The sequence below is a fragment of the Oppia nitens genome, unplaced genomic scaffold (assembly GCF_028296485.1).
Source record: "Oppia nitens isolate AA-2021 unplaced genomic scaffold, nextdenovo-longstitch-racon4-pilon3 scaffold4_pilon_pilon_pilon, whole genome shotgun sequence".
In the NCBI taxonomy this organism is placed as follows: domain Eukaryota; kingdom Metazoa; phylum Arthropoda; class Arachnida; order Sarcoptiformes; family Oppiidae; genus Oppia; species Oppia nitens.
This window is the reverse complement of record NW_026533232.1, coordinates 7299858-7318806: the sequence shown is the minus strand read 5'-3', so window position 1 is coordinate 7318806 and position 18949 is coordinate 7299858. Positions and strand designations below refer to the sequence as shown.

Below are 18949 nucleotides of genomic sequence, written 5' to 3'. Positions count from 1 at the left end.
ATAATATTTTAAAAATAAAATAGAAAAGAATAAGTTGAGCTAGGATCAATTAATGTTATCATTGATTTCAATAGTAAAATGGTATTGGTATTATTGAATTTTTATAAAGTATATCAGCGACACAGGGGGTGCCCTATCATAAACACTTAAAACTACTTTAATAATTATAAAAATTCATAATTTATAAGAATTATTTTATTAATGACAAAAAATATACTATTAATAGATATATAATAATTATATACTTATATTTTGAATTTTTTAGAAATTGTTTATATCATTGAAAAAAATCTATAATTCAACATTATCTAAATGTACATGGTTAGTTTAATTTTTTTTAGATTCTATATTTCATTTAAAACCGATTTAAACTAATTTCCTAATAAAAACAATATAATATATCAATTGACCAAAAACTTAGTTTTTAAAAAAAAAAATAATTTATAACTAATCATCAAATTTATAGATTACGTCACTTTTTAGGATAAAATTATTTGTCATAAATAACGTAACGCATGACATATTAATACTGTTTAGATATAAACTAATAAAACTAATTTTTGTCATTAAATTATACTTTAATTATAATCAACTGATTTAATGATCCAATTGATCCAATCAGTCAAATATCTTGGATTTATTGTTTATCAGTTGATTACTAGTGGTAATAAAAAAAACAATCAATTAGTTGTCACATCATTAATGTATTACCAATGATGTGATGACTGTAATGTTGTGACAGTTGTTTGAGTGATAAGTCTTCAAGTTTTTGACCACTGATTGTCAGTTTGATAGCAATCAACCAATTTGTTTGTCATCATAACGAAGATTATCTGATCCTATCGTCACTGAGATATCATGAGAGGTGAGTACAACTTGATTATCATTTGATGACATCTGTTGTATGTTTTAATTTAATTACCATTTCTTATGATTAGGTGATCACATGTCTGATGGACTGATGGAGTCCGACAATAGACAGAGGACTGATAGGTTGGCGCAGAAGATATCTTCACTCAAGAATGTATGACATGTTTTCATTTGATTCATAACTGTGTTGTCATTTCAAATGTTTACTAATAATAATCAGACAATCAATCAAACAGTTGTATAACTTTTATGTTAATTAATATATGAATTAATTTAATATTTCGATTCAATTCAAAGTTTTTTTTCGTATAAATGTTACAAATTATTTGATTTATTATATCATTTAAATGATAATTAGTTAAATAAAATAGATATCTAGATAGTAATCAATGATTACTAATCATATTTATGATTGCTTTTATTTTTTTTTTATAAAATACAATTTATTATTTATTATAAGTTTTCTAAAACAATTAAATGATATTTTATTTTCTCAAATGAAATCATAAATAATTTTTTTCAATTATTGGATTTAAAGTATTTAAAGTTTATTTTCTTATTTCAATTATCGTAAATAATAATATATTGAAATAATATAATATAGTTTATAAAATTTATTATTATTTAGTTATAAATATATAATAATATTAAATAACTTTAATTGAAAAAAAACAATTAGCAATTAAATTTTCTTGAAATTGTTGTGTAAAAGTATGACACCATTTGTCTGTGAATTTATTTAATAAACTTAAATATTTAAAAATTATTTTTAAAAACCATATTCATATATAAAATTGGTTTTTTACAGTAATTTGCATTATCATGATTTAAAACATTTAAAAAATTTAGATTATATTCCTTTACAAATTTTACAATTATAATAAGTTATTATTTTAAATATTAATTATTAATATCATATTTTTATAACCAGTAATAATAAATTCCGGATTAAATAATAGAGAATTGTTGAATATTAAGTTTAATAATAATATTTACATTAAATATCTTTATTTTTTATTACTACTGTATGTTAGGGTAAAAAATTTATTAATTTATAGTTGATTTGTCATTATTTTAGAAATTCATAATCTAATTGTGATTTTTACCCAAAACATTAGTAAAGTTTATTTATTTATTTTTAAATAGACTACCTATCTTATTTCTAAAAAAATACCATCTATTTTTTAAACTATTGTTTATATAAATTATAATATATAATAATGATTAATATTTTATATTACAAAATAAGATACGTAACCTATTTTATTAATATTAAGCGTATTTTAGTGAACTCTAAGATCTAATCTATAACATTGTTTACCTTTGAAACAAATATAATAAACAATATGGAAATTATAAAATATTGGAAAATAGTGACAAATTTGTATTTGATTTACAATTATAAGCAATTTGTTATATTAATTTAGTTTTTTATTTTTTTTGATAATTTAATAATAAATAAACTAGAAATTTATATACTAGAAAAATATTATTTATAATCTGTAAAGTACTGTATAATTTAATTTATGCATTAAGTTGAATGAATTTGTTATTAAAACTATTTTAAACAAGTTTGAAGTCATAGAATTAATGATAATTTTTATAATTGTCAATAATTTAGAGAAATCCCATTTATTTTTTATATTTATTTATATTGATATAAAACATAAAATGCATTTTTAAACGTAACGCTCTGTTTATCTCTCAATTTATATGCTTTTCTTTCAAATTACTGTTTCTTAAGATGCGATTCAAAATTAAATAGTCATTAAAACTTACCTCAAATTATTATCAATTTTTATTAACCCCATTAAGTGATAACAAACAATATTTTTTATTTAATCAATAGTTTTATAAGCACTGAGTTTTTAAAACAAAAGTCGAATTAACAAATTAAGCGTTAAATTAAATTTGAATAAAATTATTTCATTGATTTGAAAAACTATAATTTCTATGCATAAAATGTTTTGTAATTATAGACAGTTGATTTATTATATACAGTATCAAAATTGCTTAATTTAATGAATTTAATACTTATGCTTATAATTATAGTAAATTTATAAATGTAATAAAAAAAATTGACTGACATTTTCAATTTATATTTGTTACTTTTAAATTAATTATTTAAACATGATCAAATTAATATTAATATTAACAAACATTATTATATTTATTTTTTAAACTTTTTTCTATTGTTATGAAATGAATATCACAAATAAATATAGTATTTTCAATTGAAAATTTAAAGAAAATTTAGTTTAATTATTCAAAACGTGAAATATCATAATGAGTTCAATGCAAAGGAAATGGATTACATTTTAATGGTTTAGTCATTAATTTTAAGGCATCTCCTAAAATGCTAAATATATATAAATTTTTCAATCAATTGGTTTTACCGCTTGATTTCCATATCGTTTAAATGCATTAATTTTTTTGTAGCAATCATTTAAATTGATTTTAATTTTGATTTCCAAGTTTTTCTCTCTCCTTTAAATTTTTAAAGAAACACTTTAAATGACATCACATTATTTTTGTTGAGTCGACATTAAATTATGCACTCATAAGACATCTCACAACTTATTTAACGACTTTTATTTACTAACTTTGTAACTAAAATTTTTTTGGTGTTATAAGTTATAACTCACAGAAAAAAGTTATATATATATATATAAATATAAAGTTATATTTGATAAGAAATATATGACTGGATATAGAAATGTAAGAACAGGTCGACAAAAAGGCTTTACATTATAAATCAGGCATTTCTTTCGTTTAGGAGAGAGAGAGAGAGAGAGAGAGAGAGAGAGAGAGAGAGAGAGAGATGTGGCCCTCAGTTGCCATTCAATTAAAGCGTAAAATTAATTTATGAATAAAACATTTCATGTATTTTGTTTTACTGTATATAATAAATCCTAATATTATTTAATGGTTTTTATGCATAACATAGTGGTAGTGTTGGGTCAGTCCTAATATAGCAATTCCTTACTATTTTACTGGAAGTCACGTTTAGTTATCATGTATTTCGTTCATAAAAATATTTTTACTTTTTCTGTTTAAAACTTGAAGTTTTTAAACTATTTTTAGGTGAAATATATTAATATATATTTTTATTTTTGTCTAACCTATGCTCTGTTAATATATCATTTGATTTATTAGATTCATTGATTTTATTTTGATTTTATTATTTTTATATTTATTTTTCGTTGTTTTAATAGTAGTTTTTTAGTTATTTATCTTTTAATTTTGATAAATGCATTAATCTTGCGTTAATTTTTTTACTTAAAAAATTTGTTAGTTTTATTTATTATTGGATTGAAAATTTTTTGTTTTTGTTTAAATGTCACTATAAAAACACGATTGATTTTTGACTATTTAGTTTTTTTTAATTATTTTATTTTGATTTAACAAATTAAATTTATACTATTAAAGTCAACAAATTTTTAATTAACATAATTTTTTCTGTATTTATAGTTTGCAATCGATATCGAAACGGAAACAAAGGAACACAACAGACTATTAGAAGAAGTGGTAATAATTGATTATATTTTCAATTTTTGTTATTTATTTTCCCAATCCATCCGTCACTTACCTAATCTTACTCTAAGATCGACTCATTATATAACATATGTTTGTTTTTTTAAATATATTGAATTTATCAAAATATTTGTAGTATTTCTGTGATAGTAATCTTGTTATGAAAACTATTTTTATTTCCGTTTATTTTTTGTTAGAATATATTTTTTATATATAAATGCTTAAAATATTTAGTAATTATATTAACACACAGATAGTTAATATAAATGATTATTATTAAACAAAATTTTGTTTTTTCTTTCACTGTTAAAGGACAACGATTTTGATAGTAATTTAGGTTTTCTAACCAATGGTCGCAATCGTGTAAACCGTTTATTACAATCCAATCGTCAAAATAGGCGTTTCATGTGTTACTTGTCATTAATATTGACTTCAATATTCATATTTATGTATTATTTGATAACAAAATCATTAAATACAAGTTAATCGACTGATTTTATTAATCAATTATTATTATTTCTTTAAAAGCATTTACAAAAAATATAAATATATTTATATTTGTATATATATTATACACTACATAGTATTTATTCATTTTCTAAAATGTAAAATAAATACAATAATAAAAATCATGATGTTTTTGATCATTATTACAAGATTTTTTAAGTAGTTTTTGTTAGTATTTTAAAATGATTACAGTGTTATATATATATTTTTATATATATAAATAAATAGTTATTAAAATGTTTTTAATCAATGTTGCAAACCTTAAGCCTCGATCACAGACTTTATAATTGGATTCAATAACTAAATGTTATGAAAATGTTATATTAAATTATTAATTATATATATTAAGGCTTATATAAGGCTTGGGTTTGGTTCATGTCTTAAAAACTTGATTTATATATTTACGCTGTTTTTAGTAACACTTACTTCAGAAATATTGATAACAAAAGAGAAATATTTACAAAACAAGCTCAAGAGTAGTATATAATAAAAAATAATGTTATTAATGAAAATTTGATGCTATTTGAGGACTAGTTGTACGTAAAATTAGGTATTTTGTTGATCTAATTATTAAATATACAATATTTATATATAACAGCTAACAATGTATTAAAATCCTTTCAATGATTACTAATATGACAACTAATGGTAGGAATGGCTTGAATTGAGTGGAAGAACTTTTCTCTTCTTTTGTCTCTATTTTGCGATCTATTGGTTTGAATGAAATAAAAAATCTATGAAAATGACTGATAATTTCAATTATAATTTTTGTTGTAAACCTGTTGTGTTTGGTCGCCACGATTTAGTAGTGGGTTGTGTATCAGCGTCATACCAGTACGGGTCACGAGTGATGGCCGGTCGCGGTGCCGGCTGAGGAAGTATTGGCTTTAGACCCGGTGCTGGCAAAGGCCTGATTGGTGGATATACTGATGGCTGATGCGGTGGCATTGGGAAAACTTTGTCAGGTTTGGACTGCCAACTGGGCTTAATAGGAACATATGATGTGATCGGTGGCATTCTTGGACACGAAGCTATTTATTGACAATAATAATTGACTTTTAATATTGTTTTAATTCATATAATAATTATTGCTATAAACACTAACCATGTTTTGTTATTTTCATGCCAAAGATCAGCGGATCTTCACCTCTGTTTCATAAAAAAGATAAAACAGATAAATATGTATTATTTCAGTATATAATATGACTATTTATATGAATAGGCGTTTAGAAAAATAATCAAACAAGAAATCGATTTAAATAGATAATTGGTTTAAAATAACAATAAATGAAATATAATGTAATATAATTGCTAATAAATGAAATATATTGAGGACATACCTAACACAGCTCTCTCCGGCCTCTTTAATGAAGGCTTCGTCTCCATTCCTGAATATTTTTCCGGCCTATCATTCAAATAACAAAAGAGAAATAAATAATTGCTTAAAAATATAATGAATCATAAAATATTTGTATAGTCAGGACATAACACTTACAAAGCACTGGTGTCCCGGCATATCACGCCTTTGTGTGTATGTATAGAGCACTCCATCCTCTTCCCAATTGCCAAGACATCGATACTCTCTTTCTGTTTGTATATAAAAAAATATGAAAATTACAGATCATTAGAAACTAATAAATTTAAAAATAAATGATAAATAATTTGACACAACATCTAGTCATTGAAATAAGCAGTTTATGGCAAATTACAATAACCTATAGTAGAGATGATTGTATAATATATATTGTATAGTATATACTGTTTATATAAGTTATAAGCATTTCAAAAGTACTAGAAGATAGTTATTCTCTCAATATTTTTTAAACATATATTCAGGTATTTGTAATATATTTGACATTTTGTGTGGTTTTTTGAATATACAGGGGTTTGTATAACTGGCAAACAAAACCTGTCCTCACAAAGACAGTGTATGCATACTATGCACTCAATTTGTATTTGTATAAGACTTAAATCAATCATAACTATAATTCTTGTTATAAATAAATATTTTTTATTTATATCGAGAGCAACAAGAGATTCACTTTAGTTTTCTTAAGAGTTTTTTTTTCAAACTTTTTATATAATGGCTACACTTTTCAAAGCCATCATTACTTTTTTATACTTTTAAAGTTATTTAAAGTACTGAATATATACTAAGTTAAATAAAAGAAAATGTTTGGTTAGCTCTATATAAAAATGTGATTTTTAAAAGTTTTTTAATGTTAAGAAAGAAATAATTTTTAGGTATTTTTATAGCATTTTATCTGACAATTCATGTGATAAATTGCCGCTGAATTTGAGGTTCGCATAACATCTGTTGTATTATGGATTTGCTTTTTTAATGTAATGAGTGGTCAAACAGTCGAGAGACGGGTTCAGTCTATTGTTTGCCATTTAATAAGTGACTTCAAACAAGAGATAACTTACGTGACAGACAAACAACGTAACACAAAGCACTGGCATATCATTTACAATAACTTTTTATATTATCATAAAAGTAATGTCAGAGAGTAAGACCCACTCTGCCATTGATTTCATGGTTCAGTCATTTTTAATGTTTTGAATTTCAAATGAAAATTTATATTATATTAGACATAGTTTACTAACAAATACATGCGATTCTTATAATTAATTTAATAATGCTTTTGATGTTTTATTATTACTTTAGTTGTTATGTTGTTATTAATGCCTAACTATTTATATTCATATAACAATTGGTATTGACTAATATCAGTCAATTATGATATATGAGGCAAACTTTAATAATAGTTTTTTATTGCTTATATGAATATGAAATCAAGCAAATAAATGATTAAGTAATAAAATCAATGATTGATCGACCAGTTAGTTAGATATAAGAGATGGTCAAAACATACATACCTTCATAAACATGAGTCCTATTCTCACAGCTACTGACGCTATAAAACATGATATCGGGGTTATTGCAGTCTGAGGCCACTTTTGCACAGAGACCGGTAGCACCCGGAACCACACCACTGTAATCACCAGTGATCGGACATGAAGTCAACTGGGCTACAGTGTTCCCTAAAATATATAGGAAACATGACTTTAAATATTTTGTATTTAATGGATAACATGTTTGTATTAAAACAATGTTTTTGTTAAATATCTAATTATATAGTTATAAATGTGAATACAATATTAAATGACATTAAAAATAAAAACAATTGAAAAAAGTTTTCTGTAATGACATGTAATATATAATGATATGTAATAAATGGTTGGTTAAGGGGATACTGACTGCCTTGAGTTATCCAGTTTGAGGTGAAGTGATTGTCATTACATAAGCTGTCAGACATGGCATCACTGGTTTGGTCTGAGAATTGGAATTCCATGATATTAGGGGAACGCCGTTTCAACCAAACACAGGTATACGACTCATCACCGCTATATTAATGGACAGTCATTAGTCAACAAACAATGTGTGGCATTTGGGGGTAACTCTTACCACTGCGTGACTGAGTGCACAATAAACCGATCATTAGGTGTGTTATTCTGTCTCATTACACACCGGGATGTAATTGTGCGGAATTGGTTGGCCTCATCCCTGAATATCAAGCGATTGCCATCAATGGTCGACATTTCCCACTTGCCTTGCATCCAGTCCGGGAACCGACACTTTGAGCTCTCAACCAAAAGCGGCATCTTTTTGTTGGGCACTGACCACAGAAATCAGAGTTAATATTTTGTTTGTCATTGTAATGAATCAAACATTTAAAAAATGTATTGCTTTGTCAATCAACTGATAACAAACTAAAATAATCTAAACTTTGTTTGTTTTTTTCAAAAAAGTTTTTTGACTCTCGGCTAAAAATGTATAAATGTTTGTTTCATTTGTCATTAAGATTTTTTTTGGTTATGAGTTGTATTGTGTAATGCATGGGGACTGTTATGTTATGTTATGTTATGTTATGTTTTTATATTAATGTTGTTATCAATTGAAAGAAAGGAATTTCAAAGTAAGTCTTGACTTACGCGGCGATAAAACCAATGACTCGAAGCCATTGGTGGCACTCCTTAGTTGTGTACTACAGGTAGAGTCGGCCGATAACGACACATGTATGCGACCCGTCGTCGGCTCCGAGCTATACAACTGAAACATTTTATACATCTATCAGTCTTTGCACTCATTTAACAACATTTTTAGGGTTTCTGACAATTATAGGCTTTAATTGATTTTCAATGATAAAGAACAAAGAGTATTGAACATTAAAATAGTCGTATAATAGGAGAGAAATTGAGAGTTCGACAGACATTTATATTGTATTACTAATAGTTAAGTTGTTTTTGGGATTTAGTTTACATTAACAGTGAAAATAACTTCCGTTGAGTGAAAAGTAGTAAATAGTAGTGAATGTAGCACTCGGTAGACCAGTCCATAGCATTGGCACTACTTATTAATAAAGAGAGAGAGAGAGAGAGAGAGAGAGAGAGAGAGAGAGAGAGAGAGAGAGAAATAAGAGGAATAGTAAGCAATAGTAAGAAGTAGTGTTACTCTAGAAGTTGTCAATTGGTTTGCAATGGTTTCGCCGCTCTGTTATTTCAATGACTTTTCTCTTTATACAACAGATCATCGCATGGGATGTCTGTTCGCTATTATTATTATTATTATTATTATTATTATTATTATTATTTGTGTTTACTCTCCACACACACAACACATTCACTACTATTGGTTTATATGAGAGAGAGAAACACCATTTGAGAGATGAATTCAACAGTGAATGCACACAAAACTCTATTACTTGTCTCATAAATTCCGGGCATTAAGTGAACCATTGACTGAATGATTGTAAGACCGAAACAAAAATAGTCAAATACTTTACAGACGCCTCACCACTACTACTGAAAAAATGCATTCAATTCTTTGCCTACACTTAGATATTATTAGATGCCATCAAACATATTGTTCTGACGGTTGTTATGCCAGCACTTGAATGAAATATTTTGTAACAATCATTGGAAAAAACACTTGTTGTTGCTGTTTGTTGCGTGTGATCAATATGATCAAGAAATGGTAGCAAATCTGACTACAAGAAGGTCAGCAAAAATGAGAAAAATTCAATTTCTCGCTCCGAAAGATTGAGAAAATGAGAGATTGCACTCCAATGTGGAGTAATTGCTTGAAATGAGTGATTGGGTGACAATTTGCAGGTATGGCAACAATTGACTAATACTCCTTGAGTGGCACCACTTGTGTGAATAATGAGAGAAGAGAGAGAGAGAGAGAGACGGCGGTTATCATTAAAGAGAATTCAAATGAGAGAAAATTGAAGAATAAGAAGTTTGAAGAACATACTAAACAATAGCATTGGGATGTGTTTGGATGTCAGACAATGGTATGGTTTGGTAGTATAAGCAATGGGCATACGACCCAACTTACCCCACAGCGATACTTAGGTCGGGCTTCTGGTTCTTCACGCAAATCCATTAGTGCCAAATAGCGCTCTCCAGTATGACTCTCCCAATCGCCCAAACAAAGGAAGTGGATGTCTAATGAAACGATTTGGGAGTAATCATAATTGTCTTCATTAATAATACTGACAATTGAGTCAACCCTTTTCAAGAGCTTAATGATTCACTCAATAAGTAAATAAAAAGTGAATTATTTTGGTCCCATTGGCCTCATTGAGAGGTCAATTCAAATAATTGTGTTACTCTTTGCTAACTACATACCCATTGTTGGGAACGAGCACTGTCTAAATTTAGCCCCGAGAGCATTGCCGTGAGGACAGTTACTTAATTCCGAGTAATTCTGGTCACAATGCAGTTCGCCATTGTTGGCCATATATGTGAATCTATACTTTCCATTGAACGGACAAAACACGTGTTCAACTGACTGTAGACCTCCGGGAATGTGTTTACCTGTCATTTGAATCATTAGAAATCAGAAATCAATTGTTAGTTAACAGTGCCATCGGTTCGCATACAGAAAAAAACAGTAAAACAAAAGTTAAATTACTATTTCTTAGGAAAATATAAAAAATAATATAATGTGCGGACCCGTAGACCACCCACTTCTCACTTCAATACATTTACAATTGGATTTTTCTTTAAATTAGACTCCGATTCTCGCACTGTTAGGGCTACTGGACATACATATACAGTATATATACTGTAATACTCAGAAAATATTCACTAATTAAAATCGATGTTTGATTAAACTTAATATTTATATCAAATAAAAATTTGTATCAAAAACGTTAAAATTATGTAATTTTAGGAGTGCTATCATTTTGTTTCATTTTTGTTTCATTAACTTTAACCATTAATAAAAAAGATTTAGTAATTTAGTTACTAAAAATTATTTTCAATACATTAAGCAAAAATGCAATATTGATATAAGCAGTAAAATGATTAAACATTTAGATATTAATGAAAGTAAGATAGGAGTCATAAAAATGTAACTCATTGTCGGATATACCTGTAGTATAAGGTAGTAGTAATAATAATTATGTGATAGTGGTATAAATATATACAATATTACTGATAATAGTAATTAAAAATTGAATTTAAATTATGGCCTAAGTTTCCATTGAAATGTTCGTCAAAATGCAAACCTAATACCTATACAACAGGTTATGACTGCAAATGTTATGTTTGGCTTTTCTCTCTCAGCGCTGATAACTATCAATGAAAAAGTGCTGATATTTTTTCTCAAATACTTGTTATTAATAGTTTGTATCTGAAAATTGAACCATTTTTTATTACCCGAGTTAACAGTAAAAGTGAAAATGTATAGATAGGTTGATATACTAACTACAACTCCTATACTAAATCATAAGCCATTAGTAGGTGTGTAGCCATTTGTTGGAAATTTTTGTTTGAAGTTCACATAATATAGAAATAAATAGCATTAACTTATCACTAATATATCACATCCGAGCCTTAATTTTGATGGTAAGTCGAGACACTCCAAGAGAGAGTCAGTCGCGCCCATGACTTCACACAAATTGACTTTTGAATTGATATTTGAATTTTTAAATTAAAATTTGAAAACAACAAAAACAAATTCCCAATTGATATATCAATAAATTTTTCAAATATTTTTCTAAAGCAATGCTTTTTGAAAATTAATTTCTTACAAAATATTTTTGATTTTCTTACAAATCTTAAACATAAATAATGATGACATCGAAGGCTTAAATATTTTTAGTTTTCAATTAAAAAATAAGAAAACACTTACATTGAGAGTGAATAAGAAATATATATATATATATATATAATTAATTTGAAAAACATATTATGTAATAAAACTTACGAAAAAGCATTATTTCTTTGAACTTCTTTTCGAGCACATCCTTGTCATTAGGACAGGTGGCTCGGGCCGCGTCCTCGTTGGTGTAACAACGAGCCAATCCTTAAGATCACAAAGATATTCATTTTAATTAAAAAATTCAATTTATTTATTTCAACTTAAAAGTTATGTAAAGGAAATGAGAAAGAATGAGATTTAATCAGATTGTGTTTATTGTTTAAAAAAAACATGAAAACAAAGACATTGATAGGTAGGGGTCAGACAGTAATGAGTGCATACCTTCGGTGTGCAATTGTATGACATTTGGTGTCTTCATTGTCAGATGAAAGCAACGCATGCAATCTTCAGCACCGGTGCTGTCCTTTAATATAACATTATTGCCCCGTCTTTTATGGCATCGACCCCACGGGGGTATTGCGTCCGCTTCTATAGTGATCTCAGAGTAAGTGACAACACTGCCTCCATCAGCACTGGATGCCTGTGTCTGTATGAGGAATGTACCCTGGTACTCAATCGGAAAGTAACACCCATGTGAACCTATGTGTGTATATGTAATCATAATGCATCATATTTTAATCAAATTGCTAAAAATCATTTTTATTTTATTTATATATTTATTTAAACAATCAAATCAATTATATGCAATTAAAACACTGCAATTATTTAATTAATGTTTTTTATATTATTTGTTAACAAAATAAATATTATTAATGTTTGCTTTTGTAAAATGAAAATATAAAAATAATTGTCGTGTTTCACAGTTAACCTCATTATAAAAAATAAACAAAAAAAAATATTTATATATTTGTTAATTTAAAATTTCACATGAAAGTTTTCAAACATTATATGTAAAGATAAATAGTGATTAAAAATGTTTGAATGTTTGAGGATATTGTATAAAATTTGCAGACTTGTGAATATAATGTTGTCTATCATATAAAACAAGCATAACTTGCATTAGTTAACTACAGTACAGTAGTCCACACCCAGTCTTTTAAAATATTGGTTTCGCTCTTATAGTCACATATTTTGCTGCCCCCGGCCTTTCACTTTAGCTTTTTATAGGCACTCATAGGCATAGGGTATACCTACGAATATCCGGGTTGACCATCAGTTTAAACAAAAAATAAATAATAAGTAATTCGGGCAACAACTACACACACACTACACGTGCTCGGGAGTGGTACCCGAGCCAATCCATTGGCTTTTATATAGAGATATATTTATATAAAAGTCAAGAAAACTATAAAGACAAAAGACACCGCCGCACCTCTCAAACACTGGCGCTGGTTCTGGAATTCGGATCCAAGTGCTACACACCCAACAGCCCAACACAACTATACCATAACCCATAACCTAACGCAACACCACATCTCTGAGTGCAAACATTTCTCAAACTTTTTCCCATTTGGTCTTTTCATTGCATTTTTCTCTTCATTTCATTTATTCGTCGACCACCCACTCAAACACTACTAGTCCTCTCTCACACATACTCTCCCTCTAAGACACTATACCTCATCACTTGTATATACTTGTAAATGGCATACATAAAAATGACTGTTTGCCACTGCCAACCATCCGTCAGGTAATTCAAGTGCCAGTACTACCACATCAACAATAACAACAACCAGAGCCTCATATGTTATGAATAAATGTTTATATAATTGCAAACATATCACAAAACAACAATTTGAGACAAACAATGAATTTTATATAATAATGTTTGAATGGCTTTACACTAATAATGATGTACTCAAACAATAATAAATTTCAGAGTTTTTTGCATAACATAATCATTATTATCAAAACACTAACTTTCATCTCTTTGTAAATTTTCAAATATTTATACCGATTATTATTATATACAACAATTTCAACAATTTATTACTACATTTCAGCAATAGGTTGGGTCAGTTAGGGTGGATCTCACTGATTGACTAACTGACCGGTGCGAACACTCCATTAGTAAATAAGTGAATGAGAGAATGAGAGAGAGAGAGAGAGAGAGAGAGAGAGAGAGAGAGAGAGAGATCATCTCTCAATTTGTATGATTTCATCATTTCTTATAGTTTTTAAAGATTATTATAAGTTTTGCTTCTATTTAGTCATTAATACTTTAATATAGTGATGTTAATCGTGTATTTCAACATTTACTGCTTATCTTATGTCTTATAATATTAATATAATAATAGTTTGGCAACACATGAATTATTAAGAGAGAGAGAGAGAGAGAGAGAGAGAGAGAGAGAGAGAGAGAGAGAGAGAGAGAGAGAGAGATGTGAACTTGAATTGTGGAAATAAAACTATCATTATTTATATGAATATCTTTAAAGTGTGTGTTGCTTATGGTCCGGCCGTACGGGTAATGCCTCTCAAACATGATTGTTAAGATACAAGTCATAAATACCTGTCCCTTCACTCAATATACAGTGCACTCACTCTCCCACCAAAAAACTTATTGTTAGTTTGAGTTACTGTTTCTCCACTACTGCTAAACAACTAAAATAAATGTATTTTTAAACTCTATTTTGAGGACATTATTCATTCAATCATTGATTTCGTGACTTATTAAAGGCTAAAATACTGTTGCAATCATTATATAATACTGTATATTGAAGTTAATAATAATAAGACACAGCACTTGAACTTCAACAATATTAATGGTTAAAAATGATATCAGTTTTCCATAACATAACAATAACTTTACAAAAGAGATTTTCACTGTCTTTCTCAAAAACTACTAAAAACACAAATATATACAATATATACAATAAATTATTGGCTATAAGCGTGAGTTAGACAAAAAAAAGTGATTAACAGATTCATATGCCTTAGAGATATTTCCTTTAATTTATATTATATATTGTATATAATGGTTATCAGCGATATATATATATATATATTTAGTTTGTCTATTAATTTAATGACAGTATATCTTCATGTGTGCCATATTACCGGTTGATTGCCGATTGAAAGGAAGTGCCAAATCACTGACACTACGAATTGAATATAATAATTGCTTTCAAACATAAAGACAATTATATAGTTGTGCTATAAGTTTGTAGATCTTTCACTCATTTTCAATGCTATGACATAACATTAATTCTATATTTATGTAGTCATATATTATATAAAATCAATGCATCGCTAAATTTGATAGTTATATATGACTTTAGCTTATAGACCGGTAATCACAATCAATGATATATTATATATAATAATACTTTCAAATTTATTATTTTTAAAAAAAGTATTTAAGTTTTCATTATAAAATCATACAAGAATTTACAACAAATCTTTTTTTTTGTACATCAGATACCGTATTATACAAAAAAATCTGTTATGTAATATGTATAATATTAAATGTTTCATTCATTGCTTTACTTTTATATATCTTTAGGATAACTTTTTTTTAATCAAAACATTATGCAATGTTATTCAACTTTAAACAGATAATTCACGACAACATAATTTTATTTTTTAAAACTTGATAACGTTTAAATCAATATATCATATATATATATATAGTACTACAGGTATAAAAGTTAATATTCGTGTATCAATAAATGATTTTTTTAAAATACTAATTTTTGTTATCAAACTTACCAAATGTGTCGGACTGTGCTTGTGATGAGTCGATACATCCAATAAATAATATATACAAATGAATTGATAAGAAAACACGAGTCAAACAATGATGAGATGACATTATTTTTGATGTAACATAATTTTAGATCAATATAAATGATATATCAAAATATTGATGTCATAAAACTTTAAATAAAAGTTTTCCAAATCAATGTTTTATTATATATTTACAGTATATATAAATAGAAACAAATAAAATTGTTGTCAATATATTATTATTAAACTAAAATAATTGATAAAATAAACTTTTTTTTAAAACTTATCACAATATATGATTTTATTTGATCATTGCTTTAAAGTAAATCTTGTAATAATTAAGTTCAATACATAGCCAAGTGGTTCACAAATGCAATCAAACATTGTGTGTATGTGTTGTGTATGTATGAGTCTATAAGTGTGTGTATGTGTGCTCAGAGCCACTAACAGACAGCAAGTGCTGGTGGTTTCACTACACCTGTGCTCTCCTCTCACTCTATCATAAAGTGTATCTCATTTATGGTTGTATTGGGAAACTGGTCTTTCACTCACTCACTAAACAACTATTTAAAAGGCAAGACATCTGGCGAGTCATTCATTGATATTTTCTTTCACTTTGCCATTCATTCACAAAATTCAATAACAATATATAGGATATGACGTCGACTGTAGACTAAATCTCGTGAGAAATAAGGCTAAACTATACTCTCTTTTCCGGTGTGTATGTGTTTGTAAGGAATTTTTGGGAACTTTAATACAAAACAGTTTTCAATTTAAAGCAAAACTTTATAATGAGTTGACAACCATTTAAATAGTTATTTGTCTTTTCATTAGTTTGTTTGAAAAAATGTCTCATTTGGCACCTCTTGTGGTGGTCTGTACCTCGAGTTTGACCATTTGTGGCATTGAATTGTCTGTCACTCTCTCATTAAAACTTTCTATACATTTTTGTTCATATTTTTTGACATACTTTTGATGTCAAAAAAAACTTTACAAAGAGAGTCATTGTCCGACTCATTGTCCGAAACGAGTTGTACTAAATGTTTGCTCAAAAGTGTCCATAACTTTACACTTTTTCTCATAAAAACAGTGATAATGTTATACGAAAATTACTAGTAATTAAACAACATTTTGGACTCAAATATCCATTTGGTATACTGTATACAAACAGTATGAAAGAAAAAATTATTATTATTTAATTTTTAAATAATATGTGAAATAAATTTGATTAATTCAAGTTTACTATGATTTGGAGGAAATGTATTACTGTTTTTTTATTTCTGTATAAGAAAAGTATCTAAAGTTATGAATAACTTTGAGATAATTATTTATTATAGTATTAATGTTAAACATTACAAATATTAATTGTTTACTTCATCAAACATACGATATGATAAAATGTATTTTACTGTAAATGAAAAGATGAAAATTGAATTTATTAAAAAATATAACTAAATTTTTAAGTAAAATTAAGTAAATAAATTGTGGTATGGATTAGCTATAGATTGATTAGTATAAGACATTCAACTGTCTGATGAACAGGTTTTGTGTTTTGACTAAATGTAAAACATTTGGATAAAAGATAGCAAAAGTGAGACATAAATAGTGTGACAGACAGTGGTGTGGGAACGGTAGGAGCGATCATACATGTATTATACGATTTATATAATTTAAAAATGTTTAATACAAATTTATTAATTTAATTATATAACATAAGATTTCTAATAAATATGATTAAATATACTGATTTCTATTTTAAAATTTATATAAAAAGGATTTATACTGCATTTAAAATAAAATATTAAATAGATACAATTAATAAGTTATCAAATTATATAATAATTTATAAATATACCATAAACCACTATTGTTGTAATATTTATACTCTACAGTAGTTACTATCATTATAAATAAATTTAGTACAAACTTTTTACTACAAAGATATAAAATTTTATATTAATACTACTGTATATACTGTATACTAAAATGTAATTTTATTATTTATTGCTATTATTAGACAAAAGAATATTTTGAGTATTTTTATCAAAACATTTGAAATTTTTTTTTATAGAAACCCATTGACTTAGATTTCATTGTTGTCAGTCTATAATTACTTGAAATTTATAGTTTGATTACAATTACAAAACTGTGTCCATAATAGGTCTTCAATTAAATTTTGAGAGAAGTCTTCAAATTCAAAGACAAAATAATTATAAGTTATTGTTTTAAAAGGAAGATCCAGACATTTAAAAGTTCATTTAATAGCTTTAAGAGTTTCCTCTCTCTATAATATCTATAATATCACCAAATTTTTCCGGTCAGGAAATGTAATAATGTTATTAAATAGCAATTTAAAAGTCAAAAAGTTATGCAACAAATGACAAATCAAGTGGTGGCGTCTATTGGTTAATGTAAACCACATTAATATTTTTGCAAACTTTGTTTTAACTTTATTTCAATTTTTTCCAAACGCTTACTACAACTACTTTTAAAATCTAATTAATATTTTTGTAAATAAATTATTTATTTAGATTGAAATTAAAATAATAAATATTACATTTGAAGTGTTATGTTTATTGATTTTTATATGTTTATGTTAAGTGTAAATATTATTAAAAGTAACTCTCAATAATATTATGATAAATTATTTATTTTTTGTAATTTTTTTAAATTCTAATATATCATCTATAGTTGATTATTATGTCAATTATATATTATAATGTCTCTAAGATTTCTTAAAAGCTTAAAATAAATATAAGATTTTATTTTATATTAATTAATTGAATTATTGTAACTAATTTGAGTTAAAGTTTCAATAACAATGACTGTATAATAACTTTCGTGACTCACTCACGATAATCACGACTATGGATATGACTTGTTTAAGATAATTTGTTAACTATATTATATAAATTTATAAATTAATTTATTAATGACATACTTTAATAAAGAAAATAAATAACAAAACAATTAGACTTAAGTTTATTTAGGTTTATGTTATCAGTGATCACACATTATATATAAGGTTCTGTGGGAGCTATATATATATACTATTGAATTTAAAATCAGTTTTGTATTATTATGTATAAAAAACTTATGTTAAAACTAGTCAAATAATTTTATGGCACTAAACAT

General features: G+C 26.4%; 2 protein-coding genes across 2 annotated transcripts; one reads left to right on the top strand and one right to left on the bottom strand.

Annotated features, from left to right (window-relative positions):
• The first annotated feature begins 699 nt into the window (after positions 1-699).
• LOC128960597 (BET1-like protein) lies at positions 700-4891 on the top strand. The gene is made up of 4 exons (XM_054306718.1): positions 700-865; positions 939-1024; positions 4342-4398; positions 4717-4891. Exons 1-4 carry the CDS (start codon positions 859-861, stop codon positions 4888-4890), a joined length of 324 nt encoding a protein of 107 aa, XP_054162693.1. The 5' UTR covers positions 700-858; the 3' UTR covers position 4891.
• A 592-nt stretch (positions 4892-5483) lies between these two features.
• Positions 5484-15899, bottom strand: LOC128960362 (uncharacterized). Its single transcript, XM_054306432.1, has 14 exons — positions 15797-15899; positions 12470-12727; positions 12194-12292; positions 10609-10797; positions 10316-10425; positions 8908-9025; positions 8381-8591; positions 8174-8319; positions 7792-7956; positions 6407-6498; positions 6252-6316; positions 6017-6060; positions 5691-5942; positions 5484-5619 (listed from the first exon to the last, which is right to left on the bottom strand). The coding sequence occupies exons 1-14, from the start codon at positions 15897-15899 to the stop codon at positions 5510-5512; spliced, it is 1962 nt and encodes a 653-aa protein (XP_054162407.1). The 3' UTR covers positions 5484-5509.
• Positions 15900-18949: the final 3050 nt, after the last annotated feature.

Excerpts from the sequence above, each read along its gene's own strand:
- LOC128960362 (XM_054306432.1), bottom strand. The coding sequence starts at position 15,899 with ATGTCATCTCATCATTGTTTGACTCGTGTTTTCTTATCAATTCATTTG. Across the intron at positions 12,728-15,796 it reads AGCACAGTCCGACACATTTG|GTTCACATGGGTGTTACTTT; the intron begins GTAAGTTTGATA and ends ATACACACATAG. Across the intron at positions 6,061-6,251 it reads GCCGGAGAGAGCTGTGTTAG|AGGTGAAGATCCGCTGATCT; the intron begins GTATGTCCTCAA and ends TTTATGAAACAG.
- LOC128960597 (XM_054306718.1), top strand. Across the intron at positions 1,025-4,341 it reads AGATATCTTCACTCAAGAAT|TTTGCAATCGATATCGAAAC; the intron begins GTATGACATGTT and ends CTGTATTTATAG. Across the intron at positions 4,399-4,716 it reads ACAGACTATTAGAAGAAGTG|GACAACGATTTTGATAGTAA; the intron begins GTAATAATTGAT and ends TCACTGTTAAAG.